Here is a 22,449-nt window from a genome sequence, read left to right on the forward strand (position 1 = left end):
TCCAGATAAATGGAAAGTTGCTTCGTCCCTGAATATCAGCTTGGGAGGCGAAGTGTTCATCCTCAAGTGATTCCTACATTGTGATGAAAGATTTAAGGTGCCGGGCATAATCGTCCGGTTTTAATTCTTGCAAGAGTTGCAGACGTTACGGTTTGAAACTGAAACGCCGTCTCAAAATCTACGCTGTAGCTTTCATGGACCACTGATTTCTTGGACTGCATATGAAACTTTCCCCCACCCTCTCCACGGTTGCATAGGTCACAATTGGTCGACCGGTTCTTTTCTGTTTAAAGAGAAAATTTCAGCCGAACAGGTTTTGGAGGGCCCAACGGTACCGACCGGTCGCCGTGTCATCCTCAGACCAAAGACCTCACTGGATGCAGATACAGAGGGGCACGTGGTCAGCACACCGCTCTCCTGGCCGTATGTCAGTTTACGAGACCGGAGCCGCTACTTCTCAGTCAAGTAGCTCCTCAATTTGCCTCACAAGGGCTGAGTGCAGCCCACTTGCCAACAACGCTCGGCAGACCGGATGGTCACCCATCCACGTGCTAGCCCAGCCCGACAGCGCTTAACTTCGGTGATCTGACGGGAACCCGTGTTACCACTGCGGCAAGGCCGTTGGCCTCAAAGAGACAGCTAGTATCCCATATTGCCGTCGACAATTCACAGTGCTCTTTTTACGTGGGGATTCTTTTCCATAATTCTTTTCCAATTCACGCTGCACTGTTGTTAGTTGTAGCAGATAGCCATACCGCATACTCCAACACACAAAAACTATTTTCTCGCTTTCTCACCATTCTGTCAAGGCATGGCACTTGCAACTCCAGATGGTCTGCGTAATGCAAGTCGGTAAAAATAGTGTGACGAAGGCCTCCCGTCGAGTAGACCGCTCGCCTTGTGCAAGTCTACATCTACATCTACATTTATACTCCGCAAGCCACCCATCGGTGTTTGGCGGAGGGCACTTTACGTGCCACTGTCATTACCTCCCTTTCCTGTTCCAGTCGCGTATGGTTCGCGGGAAAAACGACTGTGTGAAAGCCTCTGTGCGCGCTCTAATCTCTCTAATTTTACATTCGTGATCTCCTCGGGAGGTATAAGTAGGGGGAAGCAATATATTCGATACCTCATCCAGAAACGCACCCTCTCGAAACCTGGCGAGCAAGCTACACCGCGATGCAGAGCGCCTCTCTTGCAGAGTCTGCCACTTGAGTTTGTTAAACATCTCCGTAACGCTATCACGGTTACCAAATAACCCTGTGACGAAACGCGCCGCTCTTCTTTGGATCTTCTCTATCTCCTCCGTCAACCCGATCTGGTACGGATCCCACACTGATGAGCAATACTCAAGTATAGGTCGAACGAGTGTTTTGTAAGCCACCTCCTTTGTTGGTGGACCACATTTTCTAAGGACTCTCCCAATGAATCTCAACCTGGTACCCGCCTTACCAACAATTAATTTTATATGATCATTCCACTTCAAATCGTTCCGCACGCATACTCCCAGATATTTTACAGAAGTAACTGCTACCAGTGTTTGTTCCGCTATCATATAATCATACAATAAAGGATCCTTCTTTCTATGTATTCGCAATACATTACATTTGTCTATGTTAAGGGTCAGTTGCCACTCCCTGCACCAAGTGCCTATCCGCTGCAGATCTTCCTGCATTTCGCCACAATTTTCTAATGCTGCAACTTCTCTGTATACTACAGCATCATCCGCGAAAAGCCGCATGGAACTTCCGACACTATCTACTAGGTCATTTATATATATTGTGAAAAACAATGGTCCCATAACACTCCCCTGTGGCACGCCAGAGGTTACTTTAATGTCTGTAGACGTCTCTCCGTTGATAACAACATGCTGTGTTCTGTTTGCTAAAAACTCTTCAATCCAGCCACACAGCTGGTCTGATATTCCGTAGGCTCTTACTTTGTTTATCAGGCGACAGTGCGGAACTGTATCGAACGCCTTCCGGAAGTCAAGAAAAATAGCATCTACCTGGGAGCCTGTATCTAATATTTTCTGGGTCTCATGAACAAATAAAGCGAGTTGGGTTTCACACGATCGCTGTTTCCGGAATCCATGTTGATTCCTACATAGTAGATTCTGAGTTTCCAAAAACGACATGATACTCGAGCAAAACACATGTTCTAAAATTCTACAACAGATCGACGTCAGAGATATAGGTCTATAGTTTTGCGCATCTGCTCGACGACCCTTCTTGAAGACTGGGACTACCTGTGCTCTTTTCCAATCATTTGGAACCTTCTGTTCCTCTAGAGACTTGCGGTACACGGCTGTTAGAAGGGGGGCAAGTCTTGCGATTTGACGCCACTTCGGCGACTTGCGCGTCGATGGGGATGAAATGATGATGATTAGGACAACACAACACCCAGTCCCTGAGCAGAGAAAATCTCCGAGCCAGTCAGGAATCGAACCCGGGCCCTTAGGATTGACAGTCTGTCGCGCTGATCACTCAGCTACCGGGAGCGGACAATGCAAGTCGGTGACTACCCAGTTGTAGTCGTGCATCAGTCGTACCTGTACATGTAATATTTTAGGAAATCCAGAGCTTTGAAAATTAACAAATCATTTTGAAAGTCTCTTAGCGTTTGCTGCTGGAACCTAAAATCAACTAGACTCGATATTTCGGCGATCCAACTGGTCGCCATCTTCAGGAGAATGCTGCTTCTGCTGATGAGTCCCGCTGAGAACTGGCGCCAGGTTGCAAATCGACGTCCTATATAGGCCACCGTTCAATGCACGGCGCATCACGGTTGGTGCCCTCCAAGACAGGGAGGTGGCGCCGCCCTTAGTGGAACACTGCTGGAAACGATATATCGCACTCAGGGCAGCACCGAAGAACGTTCACTTTTGATGCGAGACAATACAGGATTCCAAGTCTTGCAAAGAGGAAACCCACTGTCTCTGTTGATTAAATTATCCGCCAACCTAACTTCAATCACCTCTTTATAGACAATGTTCCAAAAACAGGAAATGTTGGCGACTACCACAGTTTCATCAGATTCCATACTGTGTCCCTCATTTAGGCAGTGTTCTGCTACTGCAGATTTTTCCGGCTGTTGTAGCCTCGTACGACGGCGATGTTCCGCACACCTGTCATGAGCTGTGCGAATCGAACGACCTTCCCACACTGACACGGAATTTTGTACACCCCGGGTTTCCTAAGCCCCAAATCATCTTCCACAGAGCCGAGTAGTGCCCTAATCTTAGAAGGTGGACCGAACACACTCTTAATGTTGAAATTCCTTGAAATTCGACCAATCTTAAACGATATGCCTCCAGCGTAAGCAAGAAAGGCCACCGATCTATGTTCCTCTTCGTGCACCTCCAGTGATGGTCCAAACTCCATAGCCCGACGAACCTGCTTCTCGGAGTATCTACACTCCCGGAAATGGAAAAAAGAACACATTGACACCGGTGTGTCAGACCCACCATACTTGCTCCAGACACTGCGAAAGGGCTGTACAAGCAATGATCACACGCACGGCACAGCGGACACACCGGGAACCGCGGTGTTGGCCGTCGAATAGCGCTAGCTGCGCAGCATTTGTGCACCGCCGCCGTCAGTGTCAGCCAGTTTGCCGTGGCATACGGAGCTCCATCGCAGTCTTTAACACTGGTAGCATGCCGCGACAGCGTGGACGTGAACCGTATGTGCAGTTGACGGACTTTGAGCGAGGGCGTATAGTGGGCATGCGGGAGGCCGGGTGGGCGTACCGCCGAATTGCTCAACACGTGGGGCGTGAGGTCTCCACACTACATCGAAGTTGTCGCCAGTGGTCGGCGGAAGGTGCACGTGCCCGTCGACCTGGGACCGGACCGCAGCGACGCACGGATGCACGCCAAGACCGTAGGATCCTACGCAGTGCCGTAGGGGACTGCACCGCCACTTCCCAGCAAATTAGGGACACTGTTGCTCCTGGGGTATCGGCGAGGACCATTCGCAACCGTCTCCATGAAGCTGGGCTACGGTCCCGCACACCGTTAGGCCGTCTTCCGCTCACGCCCCAACATCGTGCAGCCCGCCTCCAGTGGTGTCGCGACAGGCGTGAATGGAGGGACGAATGGAGACGTGTCGTCTTCAGCGATGAGAGTCGCTTCTGCCTTGGTGCCAATGATGGTCGTATGCGTGTTTGGCGCCGTGCAGGTGAGCGCCACAATCAGGACTGCATACAACCGAGGCACACAGGGCCAACACCCGGCATCACGGTGTGGGGAGCGATCTCCTACACTGGCCGTACACCACTGGTGATCGTCGAGGGGATACTGAATAGTGCACGGTACATCCAAACCGTCATCGAACCCATCGTTCTACCATTCCTAGACCGGCAAGGGAACTTGATGTTCCAACAGGACAATGCACGTCCGCATGTATCCCGTGCCACCCAACGTGCTCTAGAAGGTGTAAGTCAACTACCCTGGCCAGCAAGATCTCCGGATCTGTCCCCCATTGAGCATGTTTGGGACTGGATGAAGCGTCGTCTCACGCGGTCTGCACGTCCAGCACGAACGCTGGTCCAACTGAGGCGCCAGGTGGAAATGGCATAGCAAGCCGTTCCACAGGACTACATCCAGCATCTCTACGATCGTCTCCATGGGAGAATAGCAGCCTGCATTGCTGCGAAAGGTGGATATACACTGTACTAGTGCCGACATTGTGCATGCTCTGTTGCCTGTGTCTATGTGCCTGTGGTTCAGTCAGTGTGATCATGTGATGTATCTGACCCCAGGAATGTGTCAATAAAGTTTCCCCTTCCTGGGACAATGAGTTCACGGTGCTCTTATTTCAATTTCCAGGAGTGTATTTTCCTTAAGAACAGCCACCAGATGCTCAAGTTCTTGGGTTAAGCTGTCCGCGTCGGAAGTGGCCTATGCTCTCCGTACCAAAGTCCTAAGGACGCCACTGCGTTGGTGTGGTGGATGACAACTCTTAGAATGCAGATACCGATCTGTGTGCGTCGGCTTTCGGTGAACACTGTGTCCCAAAGTACCATCCGTTTTTTATAAACCGAATGTCTAAAAATGGAAGCATCCCATCACTTTCAACCTCCATAGTAAATTTGATGTGGGGATGAAGACAGATGAAGTGGTCCAAGAATCTATTAAGAGCATCACGTCCATGCGGCCAGACGAAAAGTGTATCATCCATGTATCTCCAGAAGCACGTTGGTTGCAAAGCTGACTGTGCGGCTGGTCCCGGCGGAGGTTCGAGTCCTCCCTCGGGCATGGCTGTGTGTGTTTGTCCTTAGGATAATTTAGGTTAAGTAGTGTGTAAGCTTAGGGACTGATGACCTTAGCAGTTAAGTCCCATTAGATTTCACACACATCTGAACATCTTTTTGCAAAGCTGAAGTCCTCAGTGCCGCCATATCCTCGAAGTCCGTTTTGTGTACTTTCTCGCATTTAATGGAGAACACCTTGTTAGCAGCTTTTGACAGAGTTAGTATTCAACTTTATTACATCTTGTCATGGAGTAAGTACGAGGTGCATACAAGTTCTAAGGCCTCCGATTTTTTTTCTCCGGACTGGAAAGAGATAGAAACCTGTGCATTGTTTTAAAATGAGGCCGCGTTCATTGTCAATACGTCCCAGAGATGGCAGCACTGTAGGGCAGATGGAATTTTACCGCCAGCGGCGAGAATGAGAACTGTTTAAAATACTTAAAATGGCGACGTTCTCCTTACTCGAACAGCGTGCAATCATTCATTTTCTGAATTTGCGTGGTGTGAAACCGATTGAAATTCATCGACAGTTGAAGGAGACTTGTGGTGATGGAGTTATGGATGTGTTGAAAGTGCGTTCGTGGGTGCGACAGTTTAATGAAGGCAGAAGGCAGACAACAAACCGAAACAACCTCGGGCTCGCACGATCCGGTCTGACGACACAATCGAGAAAGTGGAGAGAATTGTTTTGGGGGATCGCCGAATGACTGTTGAACAGATCGCCTCCAGAGTTGGCATTTCTGTGGGTTCTGTGCACACAATCCTGCATGACGACCTGAAAATGCGAAAAGTGTCATCCAGGTGGGTGCCACGAATGCTGACGGACGACCTCATCGCTGCTCGTGTGGCATGTTGCCGAGCAATGTTGACGCGCAACAACAGCACGAATGGGACTTTCTTTTCGTCGGTTGTGACAATGGATGAGACGTGGATGCCATTTTTCAATCCAGAAACAAAGCGCCAGTCAGCTCAATGGAAGCACACAGATTCACCGCCACCAAAAGTTTCGGGTAACCGCCAGTGCTGAAAAAATGATGGTGTCCATGTTCTGGGACAGCGAGGGCGTAATCCTTACCCATTGCGTTCCAAAGGGCACTACGGTAACAGGTGCATCCTACGAAAATGTTTTGAAGAACAAATTCCTTCCTGCACTGCAACAAAACGTCCGGGAAGGGCTTCGCGTGTGCTGTTTCACCGAGACAACACACCCGCACATCGAGCTAACGTTACGCGACAGTTTCTTCGTGATAACAACTTTGAAGTGATTCCTCATGCTCCCTACTCACCTGACCTGGCTCCTAGTGACTTTTGGCTTTTTCGAACAATGAAAGACACTCTCCGTGGCCGCACATTCACCAGCCGTGCTGCTATTGCCTCGGCGATATTCCAGTGGTCAAAACAGACTCCTAAAGTAGCCTTCGCCGCTGCCATGGAATCATGGCGTCAGCGTTGTGAAAAATGTGTACGTCTGCAGGGCGATTACGTCGAGAAGTAACGCCAGTTTCATCGATTTCGGGTGAGTAGTTAATTAGAAAAAAAATCGGAGGCCTTAGAACTTGAATGCACCTCGTATGTATTTCTGCATTGAATAGTGTTGCTTATTGCTGTTTTTTGGAATTAGTGACAGACAAGACGGTTATTGTGCCAGTTACTGTTATTCAGTAAAAATATTCTACATCGAAGTGCATATTTGTACATAGGATCGCGTCGTATTGTGTGAATGTATTTCCACTATACTGAATGCTACTGCATTTGGTTAACTCTAGTTGTACAGAAATCGCTGCTAGATCCAATTCTGAAAGAGCAGCAGTGTTTATTATTTGCTTCTAAAATTTTCAGTGGAGTGGGAGTATGAGGGTAGTAGACTGATTTCTGTTATAATGTGTTGTTTGTAGTACTTGTTAACTACATGTGAACGCATTTGGGTAACTCCTGTTGCGATTTCGGCATTTGCAAGGAACAATGTCTTAGTCGCTAAAACTACAAAGCATACTGAGTTGCAAGAAGCAACACCATTCAAGGAGTACATACATAGTCCCTACTCATTCCGCAACAAGAAGTAATATACACTGAAGAGCCAAAGAAATTGGTACACCTTCCTCATATCGTGTAGGGCCCCAGCGAGCACGGAGAAGTGCCACAACACGACGTGGCATGGACTCGAGTAATGTCTGAAGTAGTGATTGAGGGAGTTCACACCACGAATCCTGCAGGGCTGTCCATAAATTCGCAAGACTACAACGGGGTGGAGATCTCTTCTTGAACAACACTTGCAAGGTGTCCCAGATAGCTCAGTAATGTTCATGTCTGGGGAGATTGGCCAGCGGAAGTCTATGACTCAGAAGAGTGTTCCTGGAGCCACTCTTTAGCAATTCTGGACGTGTGGGATGTCGCGTTGTCCTGCTGGAAATGCCCAAGTCAATCGGAATGCACAGTGGACGTGAATGGATGCAGCTGATCAGACAGGATGCTTACGTACGTGTCACCTGTCACAGTCCTGTCTAGACGTATCAGGAGTCCCATATCACCCCAACTACATCCGCCCCACACCATTACAGAGCCTCCATCAGCTTCATCAGTCACCTGCTGACATGCAGGGTCCATGGATTCTTGTGGTCCCCTTACCCATACACCTTCATCGGCTCGGTACAATTTGAAACGACACTCGTCCGACCAGGCAACATGTTTCCAGTCATCAACAGTCCAATGTTGACTGGCCGAGGTGAGGCATAACGCTGTTTCGTGCAGTCATCAACGGTACATGATGGGTCTTCAGCTCCGAAAGCCCATACAGGCGATGTTTTCTTCAATGGTTTGCACACTGACACTTGTTGATGGCCCAGCGCCGAAATCTGCAGCAATATGCGCAAGTGTTGCACTTGTGTCTCTTCAGTCGTCGTTGGTCCCGTCCTTGCAGGATCTTTCTCCGGTCGCACCGGTGTCGGAGATTTGACGTTTTACCGGATTTATGATATTCATGGTATACTCGTCAGATAGTCGTACGGGAATATCGCCATTTCATAATTACCTCGGAGGTGCTGTGTCCCATCGCTCCTGCGCCGACTATAACACCATGCTCAAAGTCACTTAAATGATAATCTGCTGTAGCGGGACTTAGAATTTTCGCCGCGCTACACTCGTTCCCTCAGATAAAAAATATCCCGTCGCAGCGGTATGAGCGCTCTATGGCAGAGAAACTACTAATATTGTAGCTTTTTTTTGTTTGTTTCCTATTCGTTTCTTAATTGTCTCTTGATAGCCGAAGCTTAAGGCAGACGTGATCTGATGAAGACGTTAAAAAAAACTTATTAGCTAGTCTTGATCTGATTTTAATGTGTAGACATATTGTGGAAAATGTTAAGAAATTCGGAGGATGGAAGTAGCAAAGTACATTAAATTGCATACAGTATCAAGATGATTTTAATTGGTATAAATTAGTGATTCCTGGACTATTGCAAGATTTCGGAGCAGACTTTTCACGCAGAAATCAAGGAGATTTTTGAAGACCTGGACGCCGCCCGAAAGAAGACATGTTAACCTGGTAAAGAATGAACTCAAAGCTACGCCATTTCCCTCGTCAGTTACATTTTGGTATTCTCTGTTCTTTTTCAATACTTTTTGTAGTGGAAACTGGTTTAACTTTTGCTCAAAAACGCCACAAGGACCACCCCTAACAATAGCTTTTCTATAATACGAAGTCCGATTTGCTTTTCATTCTTTCCCTTTTTCCACGGTCATTAACGATTTAAAAAAAAAACATTTTCACTTACGATTTCTTCCCACATTTTCAACCTTTTTTTCTTTTTCTTTTATTCTCTCTTTTCCTTTTTTATTAACCACTACACTGCTGTTGTAGCAGACACTTGCGATCTAACTGCGACAGACACTTGTTGTCTTGTATAAGCGTTGCCGGACGCAGGGCCGTATTCTGCTTGTTTACATATCTCTGTATTTGAATACATCTACATCTACATACATACTCCGCAATCCACAATACGGTGCGTGGCGGAGGGTACCTCGTACCACAACTAGCATCTTCTCTCCCTGTTACACTCCCAAACAGAACGAGGGAAAAATGACTGCCTATATACCTCTGTACGAGCCCTAATCTCTCTTATCTTTGTGGTCTTTCCGCGAAATATAAGTTGGCGGCAGTAAAATTGTACTGCAGTCAGCCTCAAATGCTGGTTCTCTAAATTTCCTCAGTAGCGACTCACGAAAAGACCGCCTCCTTTCCTCCAGAGACTCCCACCCGAGTTCCTGAAGTATTTCCGTAACACTCGCGTCATGATCACACCTGCCAGTAACAAATCTAGCAGCCCGCCTCTGAATTGCTTCTATGTCCTCCCTCAATCCGACCTGATAGGGATCCCAAACGCTCGAGCAGTACTCTAGAGTAGGTCGTATTAGTGTTTTATTAGCGGTCTCCTTACAGATGAACCACATGTTCCCAAAATTCTACCAATGAACCGAAGATGACTATCCGTCTTCCCCACAACTGCCATTACATGCTTGTCCCACTGCATATCGCTCTGCAATGTTACGCCCTAATATTTAATCGACGTGACTGTGTCAAGCGCCGCACTACTAATGGAATATTCAAACATTACGGGATTCTTTTTCCTATTCATCTGCATTAATTTACATTTATCTATATTTAGAGTTAGCTGCCATTCTTTACACCAATCACAAACCCTGTCCAACTCATCTTGTATCCTTCTACAGTCACTCAACGACGACACCTTCCCGTACACCACAGCATCATCAGCAAACAGCCGCACATTGCTATCCACCCTATCCAAAAGATCATTTATGTAGATAGAAAACAACAGCGGACCTACCACACTTCCCTGGGGCACTCCAGATGATACCCTCACCTCCGATGAACACTCACCATCGAGGATAACGTACTGGATTCTATTACTTAAGAAGTCTTCGAGCCACTCTCATATGTGGGAACCAATCCCATATGCTCGTACCTTAGTTTGGAGTCTGCAGTGGGGCACCGAGTCAAACGCTTTGCGGAAGTCAAGGAATATGGCATCCGTCTGGTACCCTTCATCCACAGTTCACATGATATCATGTGAAAAAAGGGCTGATTTCTAAAGCCGTGCTGATGCGTGGACAGCAACTTCTCTATCTCAAGGAGCAAGAAAGAGCATGTGGACTATCAGACCAATTGTGTGATTGGATTGAAGAGTTCCTAGATAAGAGAACGCAGCATGTCATTCTGAATGTAGAGAAGTCTTCCGAAGTAAGAGTGATTTCAGGTGTGCCGCAGGGGAGTGTCGTAGGACCGTTGCTATTCACAATACACATAAATGACCTGGTGGATGACATCGGAAGTTCGTCGAGGTTTTTGCGGATGATGCTGTCGTATATCTAGAGGTTGTAACAATGGAAAATTGTACTGAAATGCAGGAGGATCTGTAGCGAATTGACGCATGGTGCAGGGAATGGCAAATGAATCTCAATGTAGACAAGTGTAATGTGCTGCGAATACATAGAAAGAAAGATCCTTTATCATTTAGCTACAATATAGCAGGTCAGCAACTGGAAGCGGTTAATTCCATACATTATCTGGGAGTACGCATCAGGAGTGATTTAAAATGGAATAATCATATAAAGTTGAGCGTCGGTAAAGCAGATGCCAGACTGAGATTCATTAGAAGAATCCTAAGGAAATGCAATCCGAAAACAAAGGAAGTAGGTTACAGTACGCTTGTTCGCCCACTCCTTGAATACTGCTCAGCAGTGTGGGATCCGTACCAGATAGGGTCGACAGAAGAGATAAAGAAGATCCAACGGAGAGCAGCGCGCTTCGTTACAGGATCATTTAGTAATGGCAAAGGCATTACGGAGATGGTAGATAAACTCCAGTGGAAGACTCTGCAGGAGAGACGCTCAGTAGCTCGGTACGGGATTTTGTTGAAGTTTCGAGAACATACCTTCACCGAAGAGTCAAGCAGTATATTGCTCCCTCCTACGTATATCTCGCGAAGAGACCACGAGGATAAAAGGGAATAGAAGGGAGAACCGATAGAGGTACTCAAAGGTACCGTCCGCCACACACCGTCAGGTGGCTTGTGGTGTATGGATGTAGATGTAGAAGGAAATTCATTATATTCGAACTGATAATACGTTCGAGAATACGCATGGCTGTAGCAGTTTCTTTGGCTCTTGATTGTTTGTTGTTGTGGTCTTCCGTCCAGAGACTGGTTCTGATGCAGCTCTCCATGCTACTCTATCCTGTGCAAGCTTCTTCATCTCCCAGTACCTACTGCAACCTACATCCTTCTGAATCTGTTTAGTGTATTCATCTCTTGGTCTCCCTCTACGATTTTTACCCTCCACGCAGCCCTCCAATACCAAATTGGTGATCCCTTGATGCCTCAGAATATGTCCTACCAACCGATCCCTTTTGTAGTCAAGTTGTGCCACAGACTTCTCTTCTCCCCAATTCTATTCAATACCTCCTCATTAGTTATGTGATCTACCCATCTAATCTTCAGCATTCTTCTGTAGCACCACATTTCGAAAGCTTCTATTCTCTTCTTGTCCAAACTATTTATAGTCCACGTTTCCCTTCCATACATGGCTACACTCCATACAAATACTTTGAGAAACGACTTCCTGACACTTAAATCAATATTCGATGTTAACAAATTTCTCTTCTTCAGAAACGTTTTCCTTGCCATTGCCAGTCTACATTTTGTAACGTCTATACTTCGATCATCATCAGTTATTTTGCTCCCCAAATAGCAAAACTCCTTTACTGTTTTAAGTGTCTCATTCCCTAATCTAATTCCCTGAGCATCACCCGACTTAATTCGACTACATTCCATTATCCTCGTTTTGCTTTTGTTGATGTTCTTCTTATATCCTCCCTTCAAGACACTATCCATTCCGTTCAACTGCTCTTCCAAGTCATTTGCTGTCTCTGACAGAATTACAATGTCATCGGCGAACCTCAAAGTTTTTATTTCTTCTCCCTGGATTTTAATACCTACTCCGAATTTTTCTTTTGTTTCCTTCACTGATTGCTCAATATACAGATTGAATAACATTGGGGACAGGCTTCAACCCTGTCTCACCCCCTTCCCAAACACTGCTTCCCTTTCATGTCCCTCGACTCTTATAACTGCCATCTGGTTTCTGTACAAATTGTAAATTGTAAATGATGCAGAATCATTTATGCCAGCAAATATTATGTATGCACGGAAAATAAACCATAGTATGATCAACATATTCACCGTACAATTCGGAGATTACAGTAGGCACATAAAAACGTAATCAGGAACACAATTCAATGGATTGACCTTCGGCGTCATTTCATGTCAGGCAGTTTTTAGCAAACGTGCACTAAGGCACTGTTGTTTGTACTTGATAATGGCCACACGGAAGCAGTTGAAGGTTGCTCGAACTGTATATTGCCAGTTCATAATGTCCAACGGGCACAATGTTTCGGCGATCAGACATGTCGCCATCGTCAGGTGCGCTGACGAACTGAGCTCCTGAGGGCGGCCGGCCGATTTAAATCCCCCCCCGGCTTGGGATTCTGTTGTCAATCGCCTCGGTATCAGAGTGGCAGAACTGAAATGTACTGCTGTCCTCGGATGGAAGAAGTTCAGAGATTACCAGACGACTAAATGTGACATCTTCAGTGGCTTTTATTTTTAACTAGTTGGTGAAATGCCAGCAGTGCGGTTTTACGCCGCACATAGCTCACGCAGAAAAATTAAAGTCAGAAATTTTCATCAGTCTCGTTTATAATCACAGTCCTACGTCACCTAAGATTGAGAGCATGTTACGTGTTCCAGTAGATAATGATGCGTCATTCCTTTCGACACATCGGAAGTAAACACATAACCAGTTTGTAGTTGCCGAACACTTCTTTATTACAACCAGTGCTGTTAGTGAAACCAAGAGTAACACGCTTGTAATAAAATTCACATGGCCTACAGAACCCGCAGCAGCACTGACTGGAACGTTAACGCATCTAAATGTGACACACCCAGATGTCTCAAAATATACTCAAGCAATTTTCACTAATTAAAATAATGTTCATCTTAGTATTACTCACAGTTTCGAGGTTCATATACATTTCACGGCCAGAATATAATAATGGGATATTAAGTAGTCTTAACATGTAGCCGTTACAATTTTTATGTTGAAAATTAGTGATGGACGCGAGCAGACCGAAAGGTGCTACCAGATAGAGGGGATTCACAGAGGAGAAGCTAAAATGGAACTATACTCAATTTTGGGCTACAATATATATATATATATATATATATATATATATATATATATATATATATATATATATATATACAGGGTGTTTCGAAAATGACCAGTATATTTGAAACGGCAATAAAAACTAAACGAGCAGCGATAGAAATACACCGTTTGTTGCAATATGCTTGGGACAACAGTACATTTTCAGGCGGACAAACTTTCGAAATTACAGTAGTTACAATTTTCAACAACAGATGGCGCTGCAAGTGATGTGAAAGATATAGAAGACAACGCAGTCTGTGGGTGCGCCATTCTGTACGTCGTCTTTCTGCTGTAAGCGTGTGCTGTTCACAACGTGCAAGTGTGCTGTACACAACATGGTTTATTCCTTAGAACAGAGGATTTTTCTGGTGTTGGAATTCCACCGCCTAGAACACAGTGTTGTTGCAACAAGACGAAGTTTTCAACGGAGGTTTAATGCAACCAAAGGACCGAAAAGCGATACAATAAAGGATCTGTTTGAAAAATTTCAACGGACTGGGAACGTGACGGATGAACGTGCTGGAAAGGTAGGGCGACCGCGTACGGCAACCACAGAGGGCGACGCGCAGCTAGTGCAGCAGGTGATCCGACAGCGGCCTCGGGTTTCCGTTCGCCGTGTTGCAGCTGCGGTCCAAATGACGCCAGCGTCCACGTATCGTCTCATGCGCCAGAGTTTACAGCTCTATCCGTACAAAATTCAAATGCGGCAACCCCTCACCGCCGCTACCATTGCTGCACGAGAGACATTCGCTAACGATATAGTGCACAGGATTGATGACGGCGATATGCATGTGGGCAGCATTTGGTTTACTGACGAAGCTTATTTTTACCTGGACGGCTTCATCAATAAACAGAACTGGCGCATATGGGGAACCGAAAAGCCCCACATTGCAGTCCCATCGTCCCTGCATCCTCAAAAAGTACTGGTCTGGGCCGCCATTTCTTCCAAAGGAATCATTGGCCCATTTTTCAGATCCGAAACGATTACTGCATCACGCTATCTGGACATTCTTCGCGAATTTGTGGCGGTACAAACTGCCTTAGACGACACTGCGAACACCTCGTGGTTTATGCAAGATGGTGCCCGGCCACATCGCACGGCCGACGTCTTTAATTTCCTGAATGAATATTTCGATGATCGTGTGATTGCTTTGGGCTATCCGAAACATACAGGAGGCGGCGTGGATTGGCCTCCCTATTCGCCAGACATGAACCCCTGTGACTTCTTTCTGTGGGGACACTAGAAAGACCAGGTGTACCGCCAGAATCCAGAAATAATTGAACAGCTGAAGCAGTACATCTCATCTGCATGTGAAGCCATTCCGCCAGACACGTTGTCAAAGGTTTCGGGTAATTTCATTCAGAGACTACGCCATATTATTGCTACGCATGGTGGATATGTGGATAATATCGTACTATAGAGTTTCCCAGACCGCAGCGCCATCTGTTGTTGACAATTGTAACTACTGTAATTTCGAAAGTTTGTCTGCCTGAAAACGTACTGTTGTCCCAAGCATATTGCAACAAACGGTGTATTTCTATCGCTGCTCGTTTAGTTTTTATTACCGTTTCAAATATACCGGTCATTTTTGAAACACCCTGTAGTTGGTGAAATGCCAGCAGTGCGGTTTTACGCCGCACATAGCTCACGCAGAAAAATTAAAGTCAGAAATTTTCATCACTCTCGTTTATAATCACAGTCCTACGTCACCTATGATTGAGAGCATGTTACGTGTTCCAGTAGATAATGATGCGTCATTCCTTTCGACACATCGGAAGTAAACACATAACCAGTTTGTAGTTGCCGAACACTTCTTTATTACAACCAGTGCTGTTAGTGAAACCAAGAGTAACACGCTTGTAATAAAATTCACATGGCCTACAGAACCCGCAGCAGCACTGACTGGAACATTAACGCATCTAAATGTGACAGACCCAGATGTCTCACAATTTACTCAAGCAATTTTCACTAATTAAAATAATGTTCATCTTAGTATTACTCGCAGTTTCGAGGTTCATATACATTTCATGGCCAGAATATAATAATGGGATATTAAGTAGTCTTAACATGTAGCCGCTACAATTTTTACGTTGAAAATTAGTGATGGACGCGAGCAGACCGAAAGGTGCTACCAGATAGAGGGGATTCACGGAGGAGAAGGTAAAATGGAACTATACTCAATTTTGGGCTACAATTAAGCTTCCCCAAAACCACAACGCTCCACCAGACAGATGGAATTGCAGGACACAAACAGCGTAACCACAGACACCGATCCAGGTCCTTAAATTTCCCTCTTCCTCCGTTAGCCCGATCGGAGATTGCTCTCCTCGACCACTACCAATTTCCTGATATATATATATATATATATATATATATATATATATATATATATATATATATATATATATCGTAAACCACATTAAATACTGACGAATCGATTCCACAGACCGAACGTGAGGAGGGGGGCTAGTGTAATTAGTTAATACAAACCATAAAAAAATGCACGGAATTATGTTTTTTAACACAAACCTACGTTTTTTTTTAAATGGAACCCCGTTAGTTATGTTTGCACATTTGAACATATAAACAAATACGTAATCAGTGCCGTTTGTTGCATTGTAAAATGTTAATTACATCCGGAGATATAGTAACCTAAAGTTGACGCTCGAGTATCACTCCTCCGCTGATCGATCGTGTGTATCGGAGAGCACCGAATTACGTAGGGATCCAAAGGGAACGGTGATGGACCTTAGGTACAGAAGAGACTGGAACAGCACATTACGTCCACAAGCTAACACCTTTTTATTGGTCTTTTTCACTGACGCACATGTACATTACCATGAGGGGTGAGGTACACGTACACACGTGGTTTCCGTTTTCAATTACGGAGTGGAATAGAGTGTGTCCCGACATGTCAGGGCAATAGATGTTCAATGTGGTGGCCGTCATTTGCTGCACACAATTGTAATCTCTGGCGTAATGAATGTCGTACACGCCGCAGTACATCTGGTGTAATGTCGCCGCAGGCTGCCACAATACGTTGTTTCATATCCTCTGGGGTTGTAGGCACATCACGGTACACATTCTCCTTTAACGTACCCCACAGAAAGAAGTCCAGAGGTGTAAGATCAGGAGAACGGGCTGGCCAATTTATGCGTCCTCCACGTCCTATGAAACGCCCGTCGAACATCCTGTCAAGGGTCAGCCTAGTGTTAATTGCGGAATGTGCAGGTGCACCATCATACTGATACTACATACGTCGACGCGTTTCCAGTGGGACATTTTCGAGCAACGTTGGCAGATCATTCTGTAGAAACGCGATGTATGTTGGAGCTGTTTGGGCTCCTGCAATGCAGTGAGGACCAATGAGGTGGTCGCCAATGATTCTGCACCATATATTTACAGTCCACGGTCGCTGTCGCTCTACCTGTCTGAGCCAGTGAGGATTGTCCACGGACCAGTAATGCATGTTCCGTAGATTCACTGCCCCGTGGTTTGAGAAACCCGCTTCATCGGTAAACAGGTAGAACTGCAACGCATTCTCTGTCAATGCCCATTGACAGAATTGCACTCGATGATTCAAATCAAATGGTTCAAATGGCTCTGAGCACTATGGGACTTAACATCTTAGGTCATCAGTCCCCTAGAACTTAGAACTACGTAAACCTAACTAACCTAAGGACATCACAAACATCCATGCCCGAGGCAGGATTCGAACCTGCGACCGTAGCAGTCCCGCGGTTCCGGACTGCAGTGCCTAGAACCGCACGGCCACCGAGGCCGGCCACTCGATGATGAAAGTCATCACCATGTAATTGCTGATGTAGCGACACATGAAACGGGTGAAAACGGTGACGATGCAGTATGCGCATGACACTACTTTGACTCAGTCCACCGGCTCTCGCAATGTCCGTGTACTCATGTGTGGGTTCATGGCAACAGCAGCTAACACACCAACTGCACCCGCTTCTCCTGTGACGGGCCTGTTACGGACCCGTTTGCGTGCTACGACCACACCTGTTGCATACAGTTGGCGGTAGATGTTTTGCAATGTGCGGCACGTTGGATGCTCTCTGCCCGGGTACCGTTCTGCATACACCCTGCAGGCTTCAGCTGCATTTCGTCGACACTCGCCATAGATGAGTATCATCTCCGCCTTTTCAGAGTTCGAATACACCATGGTCACAGTTCCTACAACACTACACTATCACAGACGTCTGGTAACACGGTGTACTACAGTTGGTCTGCGTGCGGAGACGAATGCAGAATAACAATAGCAGCAAGCGACAGCTAGACCAAACCACAACAGAGCACTACAGCCACACTCGTAAACAAGGTCGTCATCGTAAACATGTCCCTGCAGATGCTGCTCGCCGACCGTGGCCCGTGTTTGTTACAACACGCAACTGAACGTCGAAGGTTTCAAGCGTAAACTTTAGGTTACAATATCTCCGGATGTAATTAACATTTTACAATGCAACAAACGGCACTGATTACGAGTTTGTTTATATGTTCAGATGTGCTAACAAAACTAACGTGGTTCCATTTAAAAAAACGTAGGTTTGTGTTAAAAAACATACTTCCGTGCCTTTTTGTATGGTTTGTATTAAACAATTACAGGGTGTTACAAAAAGATACGGCCAAACTTTCAGAAAACATTCGTGACACACAAAGAAAGAAAATATGTTACGTGGACATGTGTCCAGGAACGCTTACTTTCCATGTTCAGAGTTCATTTTGTTACTTCTCTTCAAATCACATTAATCATGGAATGGAAACACACAGCAACAGAACGTACCAGCGTGACTTCAAACACTTTGTTACAGGAAATGTTCAGAATGTCCTCCGTTAGCGAGGATACGTGCATCCACCCTCCGTCGCATGGAATCCCTGATGCGCTGATGCAGCCCTGGAGAACGGCGTATTGTATCACAGCCGTCCACAATACGAACACGAAGAGACTCTACATTTGGTACCGGGGTTGCGTAGACAAGAGCTTTCAAATGCCCCCATAAATGAAAGTCGAGAGGGTTGAGGTCAAGAGAGAGTGGAGGCCACGGAATTGGTCCGCCTCTACCAATCCGTCGGTCACCGAATCTGTTCTTGAGAAGCGTACGAACACTTCGAATGAAATGTACAGGAGCTCCGCCGTGCATGAATCAAATGTTGTGTCGTACTTGTAAAGGCACATGTTCTAGCAGCACAGGTAGAGTATCCCGTATGAAATCATGATAACGTGCTCCATTGAGCGTAGGTGGAAGAACATGGGGCCCAATCGAGACATCACCAACAATGCCTGCCCAAACGTTCACAGAAAATCTGTGTTGATGACGTGATTGCACAATTGCGTGCGGATTCTCGTCAGCCCACACATGTTGATTGTGAAAATTTGCAATTTGATCACGTTGGAATGAAGCCTCATTCGTAAAGAGAACATTTGCACTGAAATGAGGATGAACCACTCGCAAAAGTGTACCCGTGGAGGCCAATCAGCTGCTGATAGTGCCTGCACACGCTGTACACGGTACGGAAACAACTGGTTCTCCCGTAGCACTTTCCATACAGTGACGTGGTCACCGTTACCTTGTACAGCAGCAACTTCTCTGACGCTGACATTAGGGTTATCGTCAACTGCACGAAGAATTGCCTCGTCCGTTGTAGGTGTCCGCGTCGTTCTAGGTCTTCCCCAGTCGCGAGTCATAGGTTGGAATGTTCCGTGCTCCCTAAGACGCCGATCAATTGCTTCGAACGTCTTCCTGTCGGGACACCTTCGTTATGGAAATCTGTCTCGATACAAACGTACCGCGCCACGGCTATTGCCCCGTGCTAATCCATACATGAAATGGTCATCTGCCAACTCCGCATTTGTAAACATTCCACTGACTGCAAAACCTCGTTCGTGATGAACACTAACCCGTTGATGCTACGTACTGATGTGCTTGATGCTAGTACTGTAGAGCAACGAGTCGCATGTCAACACAAGCACAGACGTCAACATTACCTCCCTTCAATTGGGCCAACTGTCGGTGAATCGAGGAAGTACAGTACATAATGACGAAACTAAAATGAGCTCTAACATGGAAGTTAAGCGTTTCTGAACACATGTCCACATAAATTCTTTTCTTTAAAGTTTGGCCGACCTTTTGCATATATATATATATATATATATATATATATATATCAAGATGGTATCTGTTCTTACCGACATATCCGAAAGAACAGATACGATCTTCATATATACAGGGTGGTGCATTGATCGTGACCGGGAGAAATATCTCACGAAATAAGCATCAAACGAAAAAACTGCAAAGAACGAAGCTCCGCTAGCTTAAAGGGGGGAACCAGATGGCGCTATGGTTGGTCCGCTAGATGGCGCCACCAAAGATCAAACGGATATCCACTGCGTTTTTTTAAAAATAGGAACCCCCATTTTTTATTACATATTCGCGTAGTACGTAAAGAAATATGAATGTTCCGGCCCGCGGAGGGAGGGGATTTAAATCGGCCGCCCCCCCCCCCCCCCTCCTCTCAGGAGCTCAGTTCGTCAGCGCACCTGACGATGGCGACATGTCTGATTGCCGAAATATTGTGCCCGTTGGACACTATGAACCGGCAGTATGCCTGTGGACTGTTCGAGCAACAAATACACCGGGAGAAACTGAAGAATCACAGTTGAAGTTTGTCTAATGTGTGGTGTTGCAGATGCCTGTGGGACCTTGAGGTTGGGAAGCGCAAGATGGACTTCCAGGGCCACTGCGGGGATGTGGTGTCCATCTCGCTGTCCCCGGACTGCAAGAACTACGTGACCGGCTCGGTGGACCGCACGTGCAAGCTGTGGGACCTGAGCGAGGACAAGTGCCGGCAGATGTTCCTGGGCCACGAGGCCGACGTCAACTCCGTCTGTGTGAGTAAAGCCCGTATTGCACGATGTGCCTAAACCGTACACCTGTGCACCAACGCCCCTAACGTGCGTACCTGTAACTACAGACAGGTTCACTTTCGACCTATTACAGCCAGGGGCGGGCAAACGTTGCACGCGGCTCATGAGCGCACAGCGCTGCACGTGTGCTGCTCGCGTGCAGGCGTCGAACGGGGCAGTGGCGACAGCCGGCAGGTTGCGGCAGTGTAGTGCCAGGCTAAGCTGCGGACGTTGATGCGAAGCGACCACTACGTACCGAACGTTGTATTTCAAGCACCGGAAAATGCAGAGTGAAACAAGGAAACGGAGAAGTGGAGATTTGCTATCTTTTAAAAATGAATGGGAGAATCATTTTTTCTTTGTGCCAAAACGTAAAAATTCGAAATGTATAATATGTGACAGTATTCTCGCTGGTCAGCGGAAGTTTAATATTGAACGCCATTATAATAAATTTCAATATGTTCCCGTACTTAGTGCAAATATAAGAGGAATTTCTCAAGCGATTTGGGGATATATCATACTTATCCCAAGGTTTTGAATAGTTCTCGAGATAATTTGCTGTTTCTGTAGATGATATTCATCCCAGTTTGCAAATGGAATTAATATACCTGCACTGTAGATTCTACAGCATAATTCTCGTCTGAGAGACAAGTTCCTTTTGGCAAGACGTTTAATAGACATTTATCACGACTTTCCACAGCAAGAGTTTCCTCGTCTCCATCGTGAAGCCGCGAAGATAATGTCAATGTTTGGCTCGACATACGTTTGTGAGAGATTTTTTCTGTTATGAAAATTAATAAGACTCGGTTAAGAGCAAACATCAGTAATGAAAATTTACGTAACTGTTTGCGTTTGTCTGTATGTAGAAATTTTGTTCCAGACATTAAACGTATTGTAAACTCGACCTGTGATAATTAAATAAAACGTATCGTAGGTAATAGGTACTCTTTCAAACCACGATTTCTTTCAAGCAGCCGGCCGCGGTGGCCGTGCGGTTTTAGACACTGCAGTCCGGAACCGCGTGACTGCTACAGCCGCAGGTTCGAATCCTGCCTCGGGCATGCACGTGTGTGATGTCCTTCGCTTAGTTAGGTTTAAGTAGTTCTAAGTTCTAGGGGACTGATGACCTCAGACGTTAAGTCCCATAGTGCTCAGAGCCATTGGAACCATTTCTTTCAAGCACTCCTACTAACCTTATTCCTTCATTCAATAAAGCAGGCCAGGAAACAAAACGCATTACAGAGGAAGAAGCGGAGAGACGGTATGGTGGGGAGGGGTGAGAAGCGGGTGGCCAGCTTGCCCCTGTGTGCACGCAGAACACCTGTTAACTGCACACGTGCAAGTGCATCGCACACGTGCAGGATTGCTGCCCGCCCCTAATTACACCATCCGCGCAGGATATACCTAGCGCGCATGCGCAGCAGCAGACTGTACACGCGGAAAGAAAATAGATGTCTATGTCCTGATGTCTTGTAAAGATAGCCGCATATTGCGACGAGTACACCACACTTCGCACGTGCTGACTGGCGACGCTCTGCGCTCACAGAACCGAAGCGCGCGCAACCTGTTATCTTTCTCAAACGATTTTACAAAAACTATTGACCGAAAATATTTTATTTGCCGTACTTGTAGCATTATATGTCAGCTTCGTGGCGAAGTGCCCATCATCTCGCTAATGGGCATTCTTATTGTGATGTACTCATTTTAGTAAGACACTACGCAAAACTCAAAAAGTTTGCAACGAAAATTAGGGGTCGCTATGATTTTGCGTTTGGTGCGTATTACACCGTATGTTGTTGCGTATGAAATTTAGCTAACATGTTGAATTTTTCTTTACACTTGGGAGGAGGTCTCTGACTCCGATCTCGAGAAAATGGAACCTATGTAGCGCGCTCACTTCCGATCTCACGCCCGTGAGAATGAAATACTCGCAACATCTCTCGTGTCTCCTAAACCGCTCGAGACATCGAAACGAAAGTGTGGCTAATGATAG

At 46.2% G+C, this 22,449-nt stretch overlaps 1 protein-coding gene and 1 pseudogene across 1 annotated transcript in view; one reads left to right on the forward strand and one right to left on the reverse strand.

Annotated features, from left to right (window-relative positions):
- The window catches only part of LOC126108536 (guanine nucleotide-binding protein subunit beta-2), a 170,056-nt gene that overhangs the window by 99,910 nt on the left and 47,697 nt on the right, over positions 1-22,449 (forward strand). Inside the window, exon 6 of the mRNA XM_049913821.1 lies at positions 20,240-20,441. Within this exon, the coding sequence (XP_049769778.1) occupies positions 20,240-20,441 (202 nt within the window). The remainder of the gene's footprint in view (positions 1-20,239; positions 20,442-22,449) is intronic.
- Positions 509-626, reverse strand: LOC126109110 (5S ribosomal RNA; annotated as a pseudogene).

Source organism: Schistocerca cancellata, chromosome 11, assembly GCF_023864275.1.
Source record: "Schistocerca cancellata isolate TAMUIC-IGC-003103 chromosome 11, iqSchCanc2.1, whole genome shotgun sequence".
Lineage (NCBI taxonomy): Eukaryota > Metazoa > Arthropoda > Insecta > Orthoptera > Acrididae > Schistocerca > Schistocerca cancellata.